The sequence below is a fragment of the Gorilla gorilla genome, chromosome 1 (assembly GCF_029281585.2).
Source record: "Gorilla gorilla gorilla isolate KB3781 chromosome 1, NHGRI_mGorGor1-v2.1_pri, whole genome shotgun sequence".
Lineage (NCBI taxonomy): Eukaryota > Metazoa > Chordata > Mammalia > Primates > Hominidae > Gorilla > Gorilla gorilla.
Window position 1 is genome coordinate 94,169,269 of NC_073224.2, and position 19,104 is coordinate 94,188,372.

General features: G+C 39.0%; 1 protein-coding gene across 34 annotated transcripts in view; it reads right to left on the reverse strand.

The window, feature by feature from the left end:
• Positions 1 to 1,506: 1,506 nt before the first annotated feature.
• The window catches only part of UAP1 (UDP-N-acetylglucosamine pyrophosphorylase 1), a 38,666-nt gene continuing 21,068 nt past the window's right edge, over positions 1,507 to 19,104 (reverse strand). For 13 of the 34 annotated variants that reach the window (XM_031001640.3, XM_063693352.1, XM_063693355.1 and 10 more), the window contains 6 exons: positions 13,891 to 14,084; positions 12,727 to 12,867; positions 11,065 to 11,253; positions 8,792 to 8,842; positions 3,490 to 3,556; positions 1,507 to 2,073 (listed from right to left, as the gene is read on the reverse strand). In XM_031001640.3, the coding sequence (XP_030857500.1) occupies positions 1,981 to 2,073; positions 3,490 to 3,556; positions 8,792 to 8,842; positions 11,065 to 11,253; positions 12,727 to 12,867; positions 13,891 to 14,084 (735 nt within the window). In that variant the 3' untranslated portion in view covers positions 1,507 to 1,980. The remainder of the gene's footprint in view (positions 2,074 to 3,489; positions 3,557 to 8,791; positions 8,843 to 11,064; positions 11,254 to 12,726; positions 12,868 to 13,890; positions 14,085 to 19,104) is intronic. The other 21 variants (XM_031001645.3, XM_063693399.1, XM_063693412.1 and 18 more) reach the window with 2 other exon arrangements.

The window sequence follows — 19,104 nt, forward strand, 5'->3', positions numbered from 1 at the left end:
CCATTGGGCTTATATGTTCACTTGTGACTATCAAAAAAGTTATTAAATCACAGCCAGTCGATCAAGCCAGACTCAAAATGACTATCAACTGTCACATAAATTCTATACTGTTACTGCCAAATTATTCTAGCTTTTATTTTCATAAACATTTTACCCAATTCTGTATTTTCTGAATTATAACAATTACTTAACAAGAACTCATAAACATACATAATGCTATCACCTTATCATTTCATGGCTCAGAGGCTCTCAGAGTTTGCTCTTAACTACCCAATGTTCCCCAGCCATCGCTCCTCTCCAACAAAACCACTACACAATCCCGTTTCCATTCTTCCCTTTTCCTAGCATCACTAGTATTTTCTTACAACAGGGGGAGAAGAAATAGCAGGTGGAAATAGCAGAGGAAATAGCAAGGTTCAAGAAAAAAAGAAACGGATCATACCATTAGTACCAGTTTTTGGCATTCAGGAGCTAAAGACTCTGCAATTCCATTCTTACAACCCATTTGGAGCTCATTTCAATGAGAAGTCAAACTTCACTAATCTTTTTGAAAACTGGAATAGATAACAATAGCAAAATTGAGCTGTTATTGAAATAAAATAGAAAATATGCTAAATGAATGATTTAGGCCTTAGTTAAAAAAAAAAAACAGATAAGATTGATGGATATCAACATCACATGCTCTTCAAAAAAAAAAAAAGTGATCCTTAAACAAAAGACCTACCCCATGAATGACATCCTATCTTGTGACAACTTGTTAGTGGAAAATAAAATTTATTCATCTCTTTTCTAGATATAATTTTTAGAATCATTTATCCAGATGTTCCTTTTTATACTTTTGGTCAATACTTAAATATTATTTAAGATGCATTTATAAAGCTCAGTCTTTTCATGCAAACAGCATTTTAGACACAGAGAACCCTTACTAATGACCAATGATCTATGGCCCATATTTAAAGAACCACCTTTGTCTTTTTACTTTTTTAATCCTCTAAAATAACAACAACAATAACAAAAAACTGGAATAGCCTGCCAGAGAAAATTCAGAAACTACATTCTTTTGAATTCCTAAGTGCCACCAAATATTTGGGCAAAACAGAGTAAATGAATAACTTGAAACAAGGCTTCTCGACCTTGACACCATTGACACTTTAGGCCAGATAACTCTTTGTCGTAGGAGACCATCCTGTGCATTGTAGGATGTTTAGTGACATCCCTAATCCCTATTAGATGCCAGTGGTACCACTTCACTTTCCCACTTGTCACAACCAAAAATATCTCCAGACATTGCCAAATGCCCCTTTGGGTGGAGGACAAAATAATCTTTGGGTGAGAGCTACTATTATAAAGTGATAAGAAGATAAAGCCCAAAGTTAGATATTTGCTGAAAGTTCTATGACTCTGCAACCTCACTGAAGCATCAATTTGTTTTTATGCATTATCTTAAAGTTTCTCCCAAGTTTCATATTTTCTCAATGAAATAATTTCTTCAAGTACAAATGACACTCCAGAGACAAGAAGATACATTTATTTTACTGCCCAATTATTTTCTTAAAAAAGCTTAATGTTTGATAAAATAAAACAAACTTTTAGTACCATAGAAACCTTTCAACATGTACAATGACATATTATTACTATGTACAACTTCAAAAACAAATGCTTCCAGCTCCAAGTAAACTGATGTTGAACATCCTGCCTATATTTCAGCTGTACGAAATTTCCTGGATGGCCAATGGTCTCCTTGGCTTGGAAAAAATTATATAAATAAGACCTTCAATGAGTTGGGAATCATAAAAATGCTATCTGAAATTCAGTCATCTGGATCTTGGGAAGTTTGCAATAGCTGTAAGAGTTCAACAAGCAAAATAAAACCCTGTGGATATTTAAACTTCAGTTGTCCAAGACGTCTTGTAGGTTCACAGTTGGTCTATCAAAAATAAAAGCTATTCCTATCATGGCAAACAAAACTTGGTATCTGGTTCAAATACCATTTTTCACCAGCTCATGAACTCCATTCTCATCGATGATTAGAGGTGCATGGAATTCTTTATCTGCCACATAACTTTCTAATCCCTAAAAAGAGGAGTGAAATGAAACACAATTAGAAAATTTGCACTTGTCACGCAGTGCTGGACTTGCTATAATGATGATTTAAAGCACAAATGCCAAAAAAGGTTGAGATGCAGAATATAAAAGTCAAAATCTATTTAATAGACATTTTAGAGTAGACTTAATGACTGACTTGTAAAAGCATGAAACAAAAATATAAAAAGAAAATTACTCTGATCATTTCTACAGTTAATAAGATGATAAACATTTTTCCTATAATCATCTCTCACAGAGTTAACTTTTTTTTTTTTGAGACGGAGTAGTCTCACCCCTATGCTCACTGCAACCCCCACCTCCCAGCTTCAAGCAATTCTCGTGCCTCAGCCTCCTAAGTAGGTGGAACTACAGGTGCCTGCCATCACACCCATCTAAGTTTTTGTATTTTTTAGTAGAAACAGGGCTTCATCATGTTGGCCAGGCTGGTCGCGAACTCCTGACCTCAAATGATCTACCTGCCTTGGCCTCCCAAAGCGCTGGGATTACAGGCATGAGCCACTGCAAGCGGCCAGTTAGAGTTAACTTTCTAAGCAAGAAAGCTATCTCTAATGCTACAACAAAGCAATACAAAGATCTCCAGGAAAAATATTACATAAGTAAAAGAGTCGAGACCTCTAAATCCCCAAGTTTTAAAAGTGACAGTACTAAGTACTTGAACAAACTAGACTCCTTGAAAGAAAACTTACACTGCATTTAAAAAAAGCCAGGTGATTCATCTAAAAAACAAGGCTGATTATATATTTTTCAAAAGCCTACTGCATTTCAATGAGTAGGTGAAATGGACTAGATATTGTAGATGTCTGTTAATGGCAACTAACCCACTTATGGGACAGATGCAAAGCCATAACACGAATTCTCAAAGAGAAGAATTCAGAACAAATGCAGCTTCTCAGCTTGTTCCCAGGAAGAGCTCCTCAGGGCAGGACCATCAGAAAATGCTGCATCTTCTCTAAGGACATCCCTACTTAAACATAAAACAATGCCAGAATTCTACTTTTTAAAAAAGTTTTATTTCTTTTTTTGTAATTTTTTTTTCTTTATAAAGACAGGTCTCACTATATTGCCCAGGCTGGTCTCAAACTCCTGAGCTCAAGCAATCCTCTTGCCTCAGCCTCCCAAAGTACCGGGATTACAGGAGTGAGCCACTGTGCCCAACCTTATTTCATTTTTAATTGACAATAATTGTATATATTTTTCAGATACAATGTGATGATTCGATGCATATATACACTGTCGAATAATCAAATAAAGCCAATTAACATATCTATCACCTCAAATACTTATCCTTTCTTTATGGTGAGAACATTTAAAATCCACTTTTTCATTATTTTGAAATATACAAAGCTTTGTAAAAGAATAGAGGAAAAAGTAAAGCAGACTTACTTCTCCAGCATAGGAGATAAGAGGAGAGATTTCACACTGGATTGGTACATCATTGGCATCCTTCAAGCTAAGAAAAAAAAACAAGTATGTGTTAAAGACTTTGCTTCCCATGTTACTTGCCAGAGCAAAAGTACAAACCATAACTTTCCTCTGAGAAGCTTGCAGATAACAATTCTTCCAGTTAAACAAATGGAATAGATGCTACCCTGATGATCACTAAATTCCCTGAGGATTAAGTTAATATGAAATTCTCAGGTCAGAAGGACACTATTTGGGGCAAGTGCCAATAATTACTGGTAGCTCTTTACAGCACTTCACTAGTTTTTACACACTGTCCCCTTACATACATCTCATTTTTTACCATTTCCAAGTTTCAATTTGATAAAAAGGTGACTACTTACTAGGTATATACTATATGCCAAGCCCAGTGCTAGGTGCTCTGAAGCCTTCATATTGCATTTTAATCTTCACCACTACCTTGGTACTATTAATGTTGACAAACATTCTTTTTTTTTTTTTTTTTTTTTTATTATACTTTAAGTTTTAGGGTACATGTGCACATTGTGCAGGTTAGTTACATATGTATACATGTACCATGCTGGTGGTATATCTCCCAATGCTATCCCTCCCCCCTCCCCCCACCCCACAACAGTCCCCAGAGTGTGATATTCCCCTTCCTGTGTCCATGTGATCTCATTGTTCAATTCCCACCTATGAGTGAGAATATGCATTCTAAAGCTGTACTATCCAATACAGAAGCCAATAGCTGCACAGGGCTACTTAAATTTAATTAAAATTTTTAAAACTAATTTAAAATTTAAAATTCAGTTTCTCAGTCATAATAATCACACTTCGAGTGTTCAGAAGCCATGAATGGCCAATGACTACAAAACTGGACAACAAAGATATGCAACATTTCCTTCACTGCAGAAAGTTCTATCAGACAGTTAAATTATTACCCAATACATGTTTTTTCTCTACAACCCAAATGTCCTAGATTAGCTGAGCTAATTTATTCAATATGTTTCAAAGTACTTCTCTGTTACCGAAAGTCCCTTTTTAAAGAGCTAAGGCAGAATGCACTCAAGCAAAGGTAAGGTCAAAGTCCCTATTTGTTTCATCTAGGTCACAACCTAACATTTATAGCAGTTCTGAATTTCTAAGTTATCTAACACAAAAGTCAATAAATAGTCAATGAGTTTGCAGTCATTAGACCTCTTTGTTATTTGCCACTTCAAGAATCTTACCAATAAGACACAGGGCACAAAAATATTAGTCTTTTGTCAAACCATAGCTCTTTCTGTGCTTTCCCCAAGTACGTAGTCTCAAACTTTGCTGGAGTCAATAAAAATCAGAGGGCTTCTGAGTTTAGCTACAGGTCAACCTTTCTCTAGCATTCAAAGCACTCTCTATCCTACTTCACCTTACTTATCCTGAGACTCTCCACTCAAACCAGATCAGTCACACTCTTTGGATTATTCCAAGTCATTCTCAACTATGGTCCCATAAAAACCATACTCATCCTCCAAGATTTGGCTCAAGCCCCTATCTTCTCTTGACCACTGCATTTCATAGTGATTGTCTCCATCCATTTATTCATATAAAAAATAAATGTGGCTGGGTGCAGTGGCTCACACCTGTAATCCCAGCACTTTGGGAGGCCAAGGTGGGTGGATCACCTGAGGTCAGGAGTTTGAGACCAGCCTGGCTAACATGGTGAAACCCTCTCTCTAATAAAAATACAAAATTACCAGGGTGTGGTGGCGCGTACCTATAAAGCCAGCTACTCCGGAGGCTGAGGCAGGAGAATCGCTAGAACCCAAGAGGCAGAGGTTGCAGTGAGCCGAGATTGCACCATTGCACTCCAGCCGGGGTGACAGAGCGAGACTCTGTCTCGAAAATAAATAAATACATTAATTAATTAATTTAATTAATGTGGCCGGGTGTGGTGGCTCATGCCTATAATCTCAGCACTTTGAGAGGCCGAGGTGGGCAGATCACTTGAGGTCAGGAATTCGAGACCAGCCTGGCCAACATGGTGAAACCCCATCTCTACTAACAATACAAAAAATTAGCTGGGCGTGGAGGCGAGCATCTATAATCCCAGCTACTCAGGAGGCTGAGGCAGGAGAATCGCTTGAGCCCAGAAGGTGAAGGTTGCAATGAGCTGAGATCGCTCCACTGCACTCCAGCCTGGGCGACAGAGCAAGACACTGTCTCAAAAATAATAATAACAATAATAAATAAAAAATAAATGTATTAGACACCTGCTAAGTCACTGCCTCCCAGAATAATTATTGCTACAGCACACATTTAGCACCTAATCACATACTGCCTGAAAATGTTACTTAACTTTTATGTATGTGCATCTTGAACATCCCAGTAGTCTGTAAGAAGTGACTTATTTCTCTTGTATAAGATACTTCAGCACCTAGGATACTAATAGCACCTATAAACCTATGAGCAGGCCTACGAATGCTTGTTGTCTGAACAAATAACACTATGAAAATGATGACAAACTAATGAAGGGAAAAGATGAGGCATAGTGGGGCACACACCTCTCTACATACATGCCAGATTCTACCACAAGAGCTCAAGAGGTCTAGTCCAGACCTTCTGGGGCAACTCAAAGTCATACAAAACCAAATGAATCTTGAGTAGGCACACCAAGGGAAAAAAAAAGAAAAAATGAGGGCCCACCCCATTAAGATGTATATAGCCCAGTCCCACCTAAACCCCTGAAGGATTCAGTGTAGCAGGAACAGAAGGTGGCTGTGAACCCAAGAAACACATATATAGCTGGCCTGAATATGTAACTTCCATTCTACTACCACAAAGATACCCCAAGAAACTAAGGAGTGAACTTCAGTAAACAAAATTGGATGTCCTGAAGGAGGGAAAACAGAAGCTACCATCACCAAATGTAAAATCTCAGGATATAAGCAAATTAGCCCAATAAACCTACTGCCCCACAATTCTTTAGCCATGCATCCTTTTGGTAGCTAACACTATTCAGTAAGCATTAAGGTGAGAAATAAAAATAATATCGAGTCAAAACTCAGCATGGTTGTTTCCATTCTTTCAGAATACCTCCTAGTTGCTTCTTCCCTCTTTTACATAATATACTTCCTTTTCATCTCTTACTATTACATGATGTTCTTCAGCTGTGTAAGGTCATCCTTTGGTGCTAAGGATTATGCAGGAACTCTTTTTCAGTGCATGGTATCACTTAAAGCCAAACTTTGATTTCACTTTAATTATTCTACAAATGGCTAAAATGAAGTAAACTGGGCGATGGGGGATATTAAATAAAAGAGTAAGAATAATGTTTAAAGCTTTTTGTATCTTAACTAAGATAGCTAGATGCTGTCTTCAGTTATATAATTAACAATCTATTACACTGTTAGGTTAAAAGCTATGTTTCAATAACAAAGAAATTTAGTCAAAGTTTTATTTCTTAAATATAAAAGCAGCTTGCTTCCATATATTAAAAATGGTGGATGAGACAGAAAGTGACAAAGGGCTCTGCATCCCAGTTCCCAAGGCAGGAGAGACAACAGTCATCTATGGCAGTGGTCCCCAACCCCTGGGCCATGGACCGGTACTACTCTGTGGCCTGTTAGGACCTGGATCACACACCAGGAGATGAGCAGTGGGCAAGTGAGTAAAGCTTCATCTGTATTTACAGATGCTCCCCACCACTCACATTACTGCCTGAGCTCCACCTCCTGTCAGATCAGTGGCCGCAACAGATTCTCTTAAGAATGTGAACACTATCGTGAACCGCCCATGTAAGGGATCTAGGTTGTGTGCTCCTTATGAGAATCTAATGCCTGATGATGGCTCCCATCATCCCCAAATGGGACCACCTAGGTGCAGGAAAACAAGCTCAGGGCTCCCACTGATTCTATACATTACAGTGAGTTGTATAATTATTTCATTACAATGTAATAGTAATAGAAATAAAGTGTACTATAAATGTAACATGCTTGAATCATCCTGAAACCACCCTCACCACCCCAAGTCTGTGGAAAAACTGTCTTCCACAAAGCCAGTCCCTGGTGCCAAAATAGGTTGGAGACCGCTGATCTACAGCACCTATAACAAATTGATCAGATCTTTGAGTCCACTTCCTTGTTTACAGAATCACATCCCAGAAACACTGACACTCACAGGAATTTGTCTGGGCAGAGGAATGGCACAGACAGGAAAAAGCACTTGGGTGACACTGATGAAGGTGCTACTCTATTTCTGAGATAACTTCCATCTCCAGATCTTTTGCCCTGCATATATTTCCCAAATTACCTTAAAAACTTTTTCTTTTTTTTTTTTTTTTTGAGATGGAGTCTTGCTCTGTCACCAAGGCTGGAGTGCAATGGTGCGATCTCAGCTCACTGCAACCTCTGCCTCCCAGGCTCAAGTGATTCTCCCACCTGAGCCTCCTGAGTAGCTGGGACTACAAGCGTGCACCACCACACCAGCTAATTTTTGTATTTTTAGTAGAGATGAGGTTTCGCCATGTTTGCCAGGCTGGTCTCGAACTCCTGACCTCAGGTAATCTGCCCGCCTCGGCCTCCCAAAGTGCTGGGATTACAGGCGTGAGCCACCACACCCAACCTTAAAAACTTTAACTTTCAAAGTGTAACAATAACATCAAGCTGTCTCTTAAACTATAAAGATAATGGCTTTTCCAAACTCTGTCAGTACCCAGATGGGAGAGGATATGTGTTACTTCTAACTAAAAATGATCTGCCATTAAGATAAAAAGATTCTTTAGAAGCAAGAAAGTAACTGACTAAAATTAATGCAGTGACCAAAAAGGAGAGCTGTTAGTGTGAGAATAAATCAACAGAACAGTTTTCTCCATATTAAGGGCCATCAAATATGACAGGAACAATCAGCCTTTATACTGAGAGCATACACCCAATTCCACAAGACACATCTTCAGAATGGTATTTTTAACCCCGTATAAGCTTATGTTAAAGGTGCAAAATGTGTTCTCCCTGACCTGTAACCTGCTCTGGATCTTACCTATCATCTGAAAATCTGTCAGTTCCAGCTCTAACACCTGTGGTCAGATTCTTTAGTAAAGCATGCTCCCCATTTCCAGCATGCAACAAGATTCTGAGTTAGTGTCATCCAGAGAGATACCTGCCACCAAGTAAGCAGTGCACCCACACCAAAGCTTCAACCATCCTCCCTCCAGACCCCCAAAAGGCAGAGCACTAAACTACGATGCCAGTTAGTATGGAGGGAAGCACAGCCCCATCACCATGCACTGTAGGCAGGCTGGTATATTTACTTGTGATTGACATCAGCTGTGATGGTCTCTGACTTCCCATTTGTAGCACTGCTATGTGGGAATAAATAAGGATTAATGGGAATGGAAGCAAATCAAACAATAACAATGAAATGGAGTTGCAAAATATACTTGATTGAATGGTATGTATTTATGGTAAATCATAAATTCATCCCAAGAGACCAAAAGGGGGTAAAAAAATAAAAATAAAACTCAATGGCCAAAGATGAAACATGAGGACAATGTGACATGCCAAGAGCAAGCTTGTTGACAATAGAGCCCAAAAGTGGCCTTGGACTGGGAGATGAAAGCTACCACTGCTGCTTCTTGTAAAACCAGTTATGTACCAGTAAATTGCAATGTTCAATGTTCTCTACCATTTTATTATTTTTCTTGAGATGGAGTCTCACTCTGTCACCCAGGCCGGAGTGCAGTGGTACAGTCTCAGCTCACTGAAACTTCTCCCTCCCGGGTTCAAGCAATTCTCCTGCCTCAGCCACCCAAGTAGCTGGGATACAGGCATGTGCTACCATGCCCAGCTAATTTTGTATATTTAGTAGAGACAGGGTTTCACCATGTTGGCCAGGCTGGTCTTGAACTTCTAACCTCAGGTAATCTGCCTGCCTCAGTCTCCCAAAATACTGGGATTACAGGCACAAACCACCGTGTCCAGCCCAATATTTTACCATTTATTGAGGCATTCTTGCAGCCAGCCATCTTATCCGTTAGGAATATAAATTAAATGGCAGAATGCTTTTTACATAAGTACGGATATACCAGATGATTCAGAAAGGGAAATTCTAGGTGCCAGTGAAGGTTTCATCATAAAATACAAGATTTAGGCTGAGCACAATAGCTCACACCTGTAATCCCAGCACTTTGGGTGGCCGAGGCGGGTGTATTGTTTAAGCCCAGGAGGTGAAGGTTGCAGTGAGCCAAGATCGCGCCACTGCACTCCAGCCTGGGTGACAGAGCAAGACCTTGTCTTAAAAAAAAAAAAGATTGGCCGGACATGGTGGCTCACGCCTGTAATCCCAGCACTTTGGGAGGCCAAAGCGGGCGGATCACCTGAGGTCAGGATTTCGGGACTAGCCTGACCAACATGGTGAAATCCTGTCTCTACTAAAAATACAAAAATTAGCTGGGCTTTATGGCAGGCGAGTGTAACCCCAGCTACTTGGGAGGCTGAGGCAGGAGAATCACATGAACCCAGGAGGCAGAGGTTGCAGTGGGCAGAGATTGTGCCATTGCACTCCAGCCTGGGTGACAAGAGTGAAACTGTCTCCAAAAAACAAACAAACAAACAAACAAAACAGATTTAGCTGAAAAGTACTTTATCTTGGATTTAAATAACTACAATACCTTCTTTTTTTAACTTCTCAAAACCAAGGCCATTTCTAAAGTATCAGTGAATGTAACTGACATTTACTTCTCTTCTAGACACCTTCCTCAGTGACCTGAAAGTGCTACAGTGAAAACTGCCATTGGACTACAATTTGTAGGTAGCCTGGGGGTGGTGGGGCTATGAGTGGATCTCACAGACAGTACTATTAACAGTAGTGAGGTCAGCCGGGCCCAGTGGCTCACATTTGTAATCCCAGCACTTTGGGAGGCCAAGGCAGGCGGATCACAAGGTCAGGAGATCGAGAGCACTCTGTTCAACATGGTGAAAGCCCATCTCTACTAAAAATAGAAAAATTAGCTGGGTGTGGTGGCGTGTGCCTGTATAGTCCCTGCTACTTGGGAGGCTGAGGTAGGAGAATCGATTTGAACACGGGAGGTGGAGGCTGCAGTGAGCTGAGACTGCGCCACTGCACTCCAACCTGGTGACAAAGCAAGACTCTGTCTCAAAAAAAAAAAAAAATAGTGGTGAGGCCACAGATATATGGGCAACAACAAACAATCCTCTGTGGCTGAAGGACTTGCCCTGTGGTATAGTGTGTTACTGATGGGCTTTAACCATATGGCACACCAAAAAAAAAAAATCTTCTGATCATTATTTAGTAGCAGTCTTTTTGCTGTCATGGTGGCAATGTTTCCAAAAAATAAAAATTAAAAAAAGAGAGATCTGAAAGACTCCTCCTCACAAGAAAGTAAAACAATCATTCTCTTTGTAATAGGCAAAGCTACTGTTATTTCACATCAGGAACTGTTCACACATCAAAACTTTGCTTTTTAAAAAAGATCTAGGAATACAGAGAGAGAGAGAGAGAAAGAAGTCCAAGAGGAAAAGTCCAAGAAAGGATTCACACAAAAGAGAAAAGATACTGACTTACCGGGGAATTGCTGGAAGGCGAGAGCCATTTTCATCTATGAAATGGCCCCCTGCATTGAGGACCCAGCAATGATGAAGGGACATCAAAGCATGCCTTGCAGTAGTAGGGTTGTCTTTCCCATTCTGACTATCAGCATTCTTTAGTGGGGAAAACTCATCTTCTCGCAATACTTCATATACCACAAACTTCCTAGAGCGAAACCATATAAAGACCTCTTTATTATGAAACTGCACACACAGCTTCTAACCCTTTAATATAGCTAAGGCTTTGGTCTCAACAATAGGCTTTCCTATTCCAATTTGAATGATGAATAAAATATTGCTCACCCTTGGACTAAAGAAAGTTGAAATTTTCTTTTTCAATGCAAAATGAGAAATCATTTCCCCCCTCAACTATAGAACAGTTCATCTTAAGTCGGAAAGATTAGAAATCTTAATGTACAAAGATCACATTAGTATCTGTTCTGGAAAAAAAAAAAAAAAAACAGGCAAAAAAGATGATTTAGAAATGGAAAGATTAATTTCATTTTATTTATTTATTTTTTTTGAGACGGAGTCTCACTCTGTCACCCTGGCTGGAGTGCAGTGGCGCAATCTCAGCTCACTGCAACCTCTCCTCCTGGGTTCAAGAGATTCTCTCACCTCAGCCTCCTGAGTAGCTGGGACTTCAGGCATGCACCACCACGCCCGGCTAATTTTTGTACTGTTAGTAGAGACAGGGTTTCACCATGTTGGCCAGGCTGGTATCCAACTCCTTGGCCTCAAGTCATCCACCCGCCTCAGCCTCCCAAACTGCTGGAATTACAGGCGTGAGCCACCACGCATTAACTTTATACAGCTTATTTGTCTTTCTCATTTTTGCACTCGTCAAATTCTGAGACAAGCATCTCAACATCAAATGTGATCTTTATAGAGAGCTATATAATCTAAAAACATGTTTACTGAAACATCTATTCACAGGGCAGTAAGAAGATATCCTAAATACAAAACGAGACAATTCTTTATCTTAACCTTTTCAGTTTCTCATCCAAAATAAATGACTTTAACAACTTTACAGGAGACCAAGGCGGGGCATAGTGGCTCAAGCCTATAATCCCAGCACTTTGGGCGGCCGAGATGGGAAGATCGCTTGAGGCCACAAGTTTGAGACCCGCCTGCTCAACATAGCAAGACCCCATCTCATTTAATAAATAAATAAATATATATTTATATAAATAATACATATTTTTATATATTATATTATAATATATATATTATATTATTATATATATTATTTATATATATTATATATAATATATAAATAATATATAAATATAATATATAATATATATTTAAATATAATATATAAATATTATATATTATATAAATATATAAATTATATTTATATATTATATATATTTAATATATATATGAAAAAAACTTTATAGGAGCCAGAAACTAGTTGATTTAAAAAAAAAAAAAGTTGTACTCATAGGCAACTCAGATCACACTCCTGGTTTTATTCTAGAGAACCATAATGAATCTAGACTACATACTCACAATCAAAATGCCATGTGAGATATGTGCTATCAAATGTTTCCTGAAAACAGTTTCATGCCTAAGACAGTGAAAAGCAGCATTTTAAGACATTTATTTAACCTTATTGGTACTATTCAAAGCATACTTTGCAAACTGGAAGATGTCAAAGACAAATTTTTCCATCTTTATTCCATTGGGTTTGTCTGGCTTAATTAACTGTCCTTGGGTATCCACATAAGGAATCTTCTTTTGAGCCACATGGTGCTGCAACTGAGGTTCATAAACACTAAGAAGCAGGAGGAGAAAAGATATAATCACGTTCCAGATTTAAAATGCCAGAAAATCTTATAACACTCAGGAGCAAATGTGTCAACAACCAATACTAGGATTTTCAAAGTGAAGAGCATTTAAGTTTCAGTTCATATTTAAATAGTAAATGAATAGCTTTCCCCCAATCATCTCTTTATATTTAAAAAAAAATCAAATAACAGTCTCCACTAAAACTGTGTACATGTGCATTAAAACTGTATTCATTACAAATGCCTTAAAACTGTATATATGTACATTAAAAAACGCATTAAGTTACTATGGATGAAACAGTAACACAGCTACAAATGGCATAGAATGGGAAATATTTTGGAACTGGAGTTGATATTCTAAAGTAATGCATATTAACTTTTTAAAAGTAAACAAGTCATCTTGAATGTCTAAAAGCTAAGTGAAATCGATAGTGAGAATGTCCTTCATTTAAAACTATGGTGGGATAAAACAGCTCTTATTTTATCCTTTGTAGGACTACCCGCTAATTTTCATGCAGGTGTCAAGTAATTTCTTCACTCTTTAGCACACTAGTTTCTAAATGCCAGCCTGGGAATCAGCTGAATTAGAACTTTGTGGGCAGCTTTCTAAAAATATAGATGCCCCGAACCCACCTCCTGAAATTCTAATTCAGTTGGTGTAAGGTGAACATCTGTATTTTTTAAAAGCTCACAGTTGTGGTAAAGAAAGTTTCATTTCTTATGCTTTGCTTCAACAGAACCTAGCACATAGTTGGGGGTGGGAGGGTGAGAAGGGAGAAATGCTTTGGCCTCCCATTAATGCGCTGGGGAATGGGCTCCGATGATTCCCACCTTACAATACATCTTACTAAAAACAATCACAACATGAGATAAATATCCATTTGATAAGTGATCCTCAGGAAAGATGAATTCTGTGGGATATGGACTTCGGGTGTCTGCATCCCTCTCAAGTGTCTTAGTTTCTGATTAACAATAAATATAATTTTAAAAGGCCCCCATCTTGCCCATACTTGACAACATCTCTCAGAAATGGTACAGTGAAGAAATGGTTGGCAATGTTCCCCGCATTGAACAGCAGTCGTCCATCTGAGCTTCGTTTTTGAGCTGTTGCCAGGGAAATCTCACTATATTCTACCACCTGGTAAACTCCATCCACTCGGCAAACCACTCCAACTGGTTCTGTAGGGTTCGTTTTCTCTACCACCTGTCCACCAGAGAAAAACAGTAGAGGAGGAAATTGAATTAAATGTTTCTTTGGAGATTTGCCATTGTCAAAGATGACATTTACAACTTTGCTTACACTAAAAGGTATAAAGCCAAGAAGAATCTTTAACTTTAGACAATCAACTATCCATCTTTATATACCTTGACAGAAGCTTTCCAGCTGGAAATGAGGTATATTATTTCCTTCCTATTTATCACCTAACTAAACCTTGGGCTAGAAATTCCATCATATACATATATCTAGCACAGAGTAAATCACATTGGAGTGGGAATAATTACATCAGGAGTCAACATCCCCCATGTATCTTGTACTTTTTATTTAATTTATCCTTAACCACCTCAATTACTTTGATAATAAATAAAATGAAATTTCTCTGGGATTCACAAGACAAAAGACCTAAGTTAGGCATTTTGTCTCTCATTTTCTATTGCCCGATATTTCATTTGAAAATAGCATTTCTTTAATTTTGGCATTTTCCTTGTTTTTCAGGGACCTGAGTAGGAGGTAAAGAGGTTTAGAGCAGGCAGGTCACTAGCCTCCCACTCCAACTTTAATCAGAAAACCCACCCATATTTATCTGTTTTGTATACTCAATTTTGTTTGAAATAAGTGATTCTATACTTCAAAAAAATAATTCTGAAAACCAGTGATGTGATAATTTATCAATGGCTCTGGGCTGATGGGGAGCTGAGAAAAGAGGGTATACTAAAATCAGAGGGAAAATTAAGAATATGTCATTTTTTAAAACCTCACAAGTGATTTTGGTATGCCACCACACTAATCCCACACATCACTGACCTAAGTGTTTAGAAGAAAATTATAAAAGAACTATATGCAATGCACTAATATAAAATCAAGGTTCAGATAAGATAAATATCCAACCGAAGAAACAAACAATAAAAAATATTTGTCAACCTAGGCAACAAGGTGAAACCCTGGCTTCTATTTAAAAAATAAAAAAATTAGCCAGGCGTGGTGGCATGCTGGAGTCTCAGCTACTAGGGAGACTGAGGAAAGAGGATCACCTGAGTCTGGGGAGGTTGAGGCTACAGTGAAACGTGATTGCGCCACTGCACTCCACTCGAGCCTGGGCAACAGAGTAAGACCCTGTCTCAAAAATCCCTATCTATTTGAAGGTATTGTTTTGTTTGTCCAGTCTAATTATCAATTCAGCATGCTTCAAAATGTTTAAAACTCTGTCCTCAATTTGACAAGTCTATCCTAAGTAGACATGAAATTATATTAATAAAGTTAAGACTTTTCTTCAACAACTGATTTCTTAAAATAAATACAGTCAGTAACAGTCTCATTCAGAAAACTAAAGGCACTATTGAGAACTTCGTTTACACAGCAATTAGAGATATAGGCACTGAGTCCAGCTCAGTGAGGCAGGACTGCTGGATAAGTAAGCCTGTTGTGTGGTTCACTGTTTGCCACCCTGAAAGGAACACAGTTCTTAATGAAAAGAAACTTTCTACCGAGGAAGTAGATTAAACTGAAGGGGAACATTATGCAGCAAATTATTCAAATCAATCACGGGCCTATTTACAATTCTTATCTACCAACCCATCACCACCTCTTACTTCATGTACTCTACCTACAGTGGGTATCTTACTAGGCAGGGAATTTGGGATAGATTCCCCTTATTCTCTTTTTTTTTTAACGCACACAGGTTTATTTTCCAGTCACCACTATATACTCCTACTCCCAACCAGCCATAAAAATAAAAATATACATATTCACATTTTACATTTCCCAAAGGTTTACTTCTATGGCAACTATTAACCTCTAAATATTTTAAAAGTCTACATTACAGAAGAAAGCATTTGTAAACTGCATGAAGTGGGAATCCATTTATATTATACAGAAAAGATATAAAGTATAGAACGGGCGTGGTAGCTCACACCTATAATCTCAGCACTTTGGGAGGCTGAGGTGGGTGTATCATCTGAGGTCAGGAGTTCAAGACCAGCCTGGCCAACATGGTGAAACCCCATCTCTACTGAAAATAAAAAAAAAAAAAATTAGCCAGGCATGGTGGTAGGCACTGTAATCCCAGCGATTCAGGAGGCTGAGGCAGCAGAATCACTTGAACCTGGGAGGCAGAGATTGCAGTGAGCCAAGATTGCGCCACTGCGCTCCAGCTGGGGCAACAAGAGAAAGACTCTATCTCAAAAAAAAAAAAAAAGATATACAGTATAAACTTAAAAGGTGTACTCAATATTTCATAAGTTTAATCCAGAAAAACTGAGTCCGGGGCCAGGCACAGTGGCTTACACCTATAATCCCAGCACTCCAGGAGGCCAAGGCAGGTGGATCACTTGAGGTCAGGAGTTAAGAGACCAGCCTGGCCAACATGGTAAATTAGCCAGGTGTGGTGGCACATGCCTGTAATCCCAGCTACTTGGGAGGCTGAGCAGGAGGATCACTTGAACCCAGTAGGCAGAGGCTGCAGTGAGCTGAGAGAAAAGCTGAGTCCAAAATAACACTTTAACCTCAGAGTTACTATAATTGCTTTACAAAATGATCTTCAGTCAACAATGGTTCCTACCTTTTTAACTTTGTACTTTTGCAAACTACCTCACTCTTTCAGTCTTTTCTCATGTTCTTCACTCCATAAAAAATACTTAATGCACCAAGACAGGGGCCTATTAAAGTACTGCAGGCCAGGCATAGTGGTTCACACCTGTAATCCCAGCACTTTGGAAGGCTCAGGCAGGCAGATCACCTGAGCCCAGGATTTCAAGACCAGCCTGGGCAACGTAGCAAAACCCCACCTCTACAAAAAATACAAAAATTAGCCAGGCATGGTGCCGGGTGCCTGTAGTCTCAGCTACTCATGAGGCTAAGGTGAGAGGATCACCTGAACCCAGGAGGTCGAGGCTGCAGTGAAGCCATGATAATGCCACTGCATATCCAGCCTGGGTGGCAGAGTGAGACCCTGTCTCAAAATAAATAAATACAATAAAAATAAAGTACTGCAAATAATTCTACTACCACAGTATGAATCATCCCCTAACTTAGGTGTTTTGAGATACATATTTTAATGCTTTGATTTTCTTATTTTAAAAGGGCAGGGGAGCAATTACGTAAACGGCTTCTAACATTTCTAAAAGATTTTAATATATGCCAGTCTAATCATATTTTGGTTCCACCTGAATATTTACTTATTCATTCACTGAATGACTACTACATTACATGCCAGACACAGGACTAAACAGTGAGTGTCTTTGCAAGGAAGACTGAGTCTGGATTTATCCTACAGAGCCCACAGGTAATGGAGAGGAGTGACTTAACACTTGCATCTTTGCGTGATTAGTGTACTCACAAAAGTTAGCACACCAGTTTAAAGATTTTTGAACTGTCAGCAAAAACTAATCTAAAGAGTATGGTTCTATAATGTAATATAATGTAAGACTAGGAAGTTGGGAAACATGAACTCTAATCCTGGCTCTGTTAATGTGATAAAGAACCTTGAGCCTGAGTCTTATAAAGTACTAGAACTCTGGCCGGGTGCAGTGGCTCACGCCTGTAATCCCAGCACTTTGGGAGGCCAAAGCAGGCAGATCACCTGAGGTCACAAGTTCAAGACCAGCCTGGGCAACACAGTGAAACCCTGTCTCTACTAAAAATACAAAAAGACCCAGAAAAATTAACCAGGTGTGGTGGTGCACGCCTGTGGTAGCAGCTACTCCAGAGGCTGAGGCAGGAGAATTGCTGAGCCTGGAGGCAGAAGTTGCAGTGAGCCAAGATCACATCACTGCAATCCAGCCTAGGCAACAGAGCCAGACCCTGTCAAATAAATAAATAAATAAATAAACAAACAAAGTACTAGAACTCAGGATTCTCATTTCTGAGATCAAAGGGGTTGACCAGATGATCTCTGGGGTCCCTTCCAGGTTGAACACTCTCTGATTGCATAAAGTTTAAATTTGTTCTGAAGCTCGTAACAGTACAATTTTAAGTTTCTATTTTAGGAGAAAAGAGTGACACCGGCTGGGCACAGTGGCTCATGCCTGTAATCCCAGCACTTTGGGAGGCTGAGGTGGGTGGATCATGAGGTCAGGCGTTCGAGACCAGCCTGGCCAACCTAGTGAAACCCTGTCTGTACTAAAAATACAAAAAAATTATCTGGGCCTGGTGGTGGGTGCCTATAATCCCAGCTACTCGGGAGGCTGAGGCAGGAGAATTGCTTGAACCTGGGAGACGGAGGTTGCAGTGAGCCAAGATCATGCCACTGCACTCCAGCCCAGGCGACAGTGCAAGACTGCGTCTCAAAAAAAAAAAAAAAGAGAGTGACACCAAGTGGAAGGCGTGTGCCTATAATCCCAGCTACTGGGGAGGGTGAGGCAGGAGAATCACTTGAACCCAGGAGGCAAAGGTTGCAGTGAGCCAAGATCCTGCCACTGCACTCCAGCCTAGATGACATAGTGAGTCTGTGGCTAAAAAAAAAAAAAAAAAATACAGTTCAGATACTCACAGAGTATTGGAACAGATAGAAGTCTTAAATAACTGAACTAAACCAACACTTATTTTCAGAGTCCAGAGGAGGCTTATTAGGTCTACCAGCCTAATCTCTCAAAACTTGTATCAGTAAATTTAAGATTTCAGCTTCCAATGAGACTTTGCATAAAATTTCTAGATTAACTTTGAGAGAAATAACTTCTTTGGCAGATCTTCTTTTTAAATACAGATATTTCAAAATAATTTGAAATCGAATTTGTTTTTGTCAGAAGCCTATATGGTTACTGCTTTCGGTAGAAAGGTCTTCCTTTTGCATCACAATTATAAAATTCTTCTAATTTTCTTCTAATACCTTTATGATTTCATTTTTAAATATTTAACTGTGTAATCCACCTAAAACTGATATTTGTATGAGCTTTGACAGAGAGATCTTACTTTATTGTTAGCCAGTTATTTCATTCATTTCCTCCACTGAGTCAAAATGCCATATTTTATAAAATGTGTTCTTCTTATACATACACAGATGTGTTTCTGA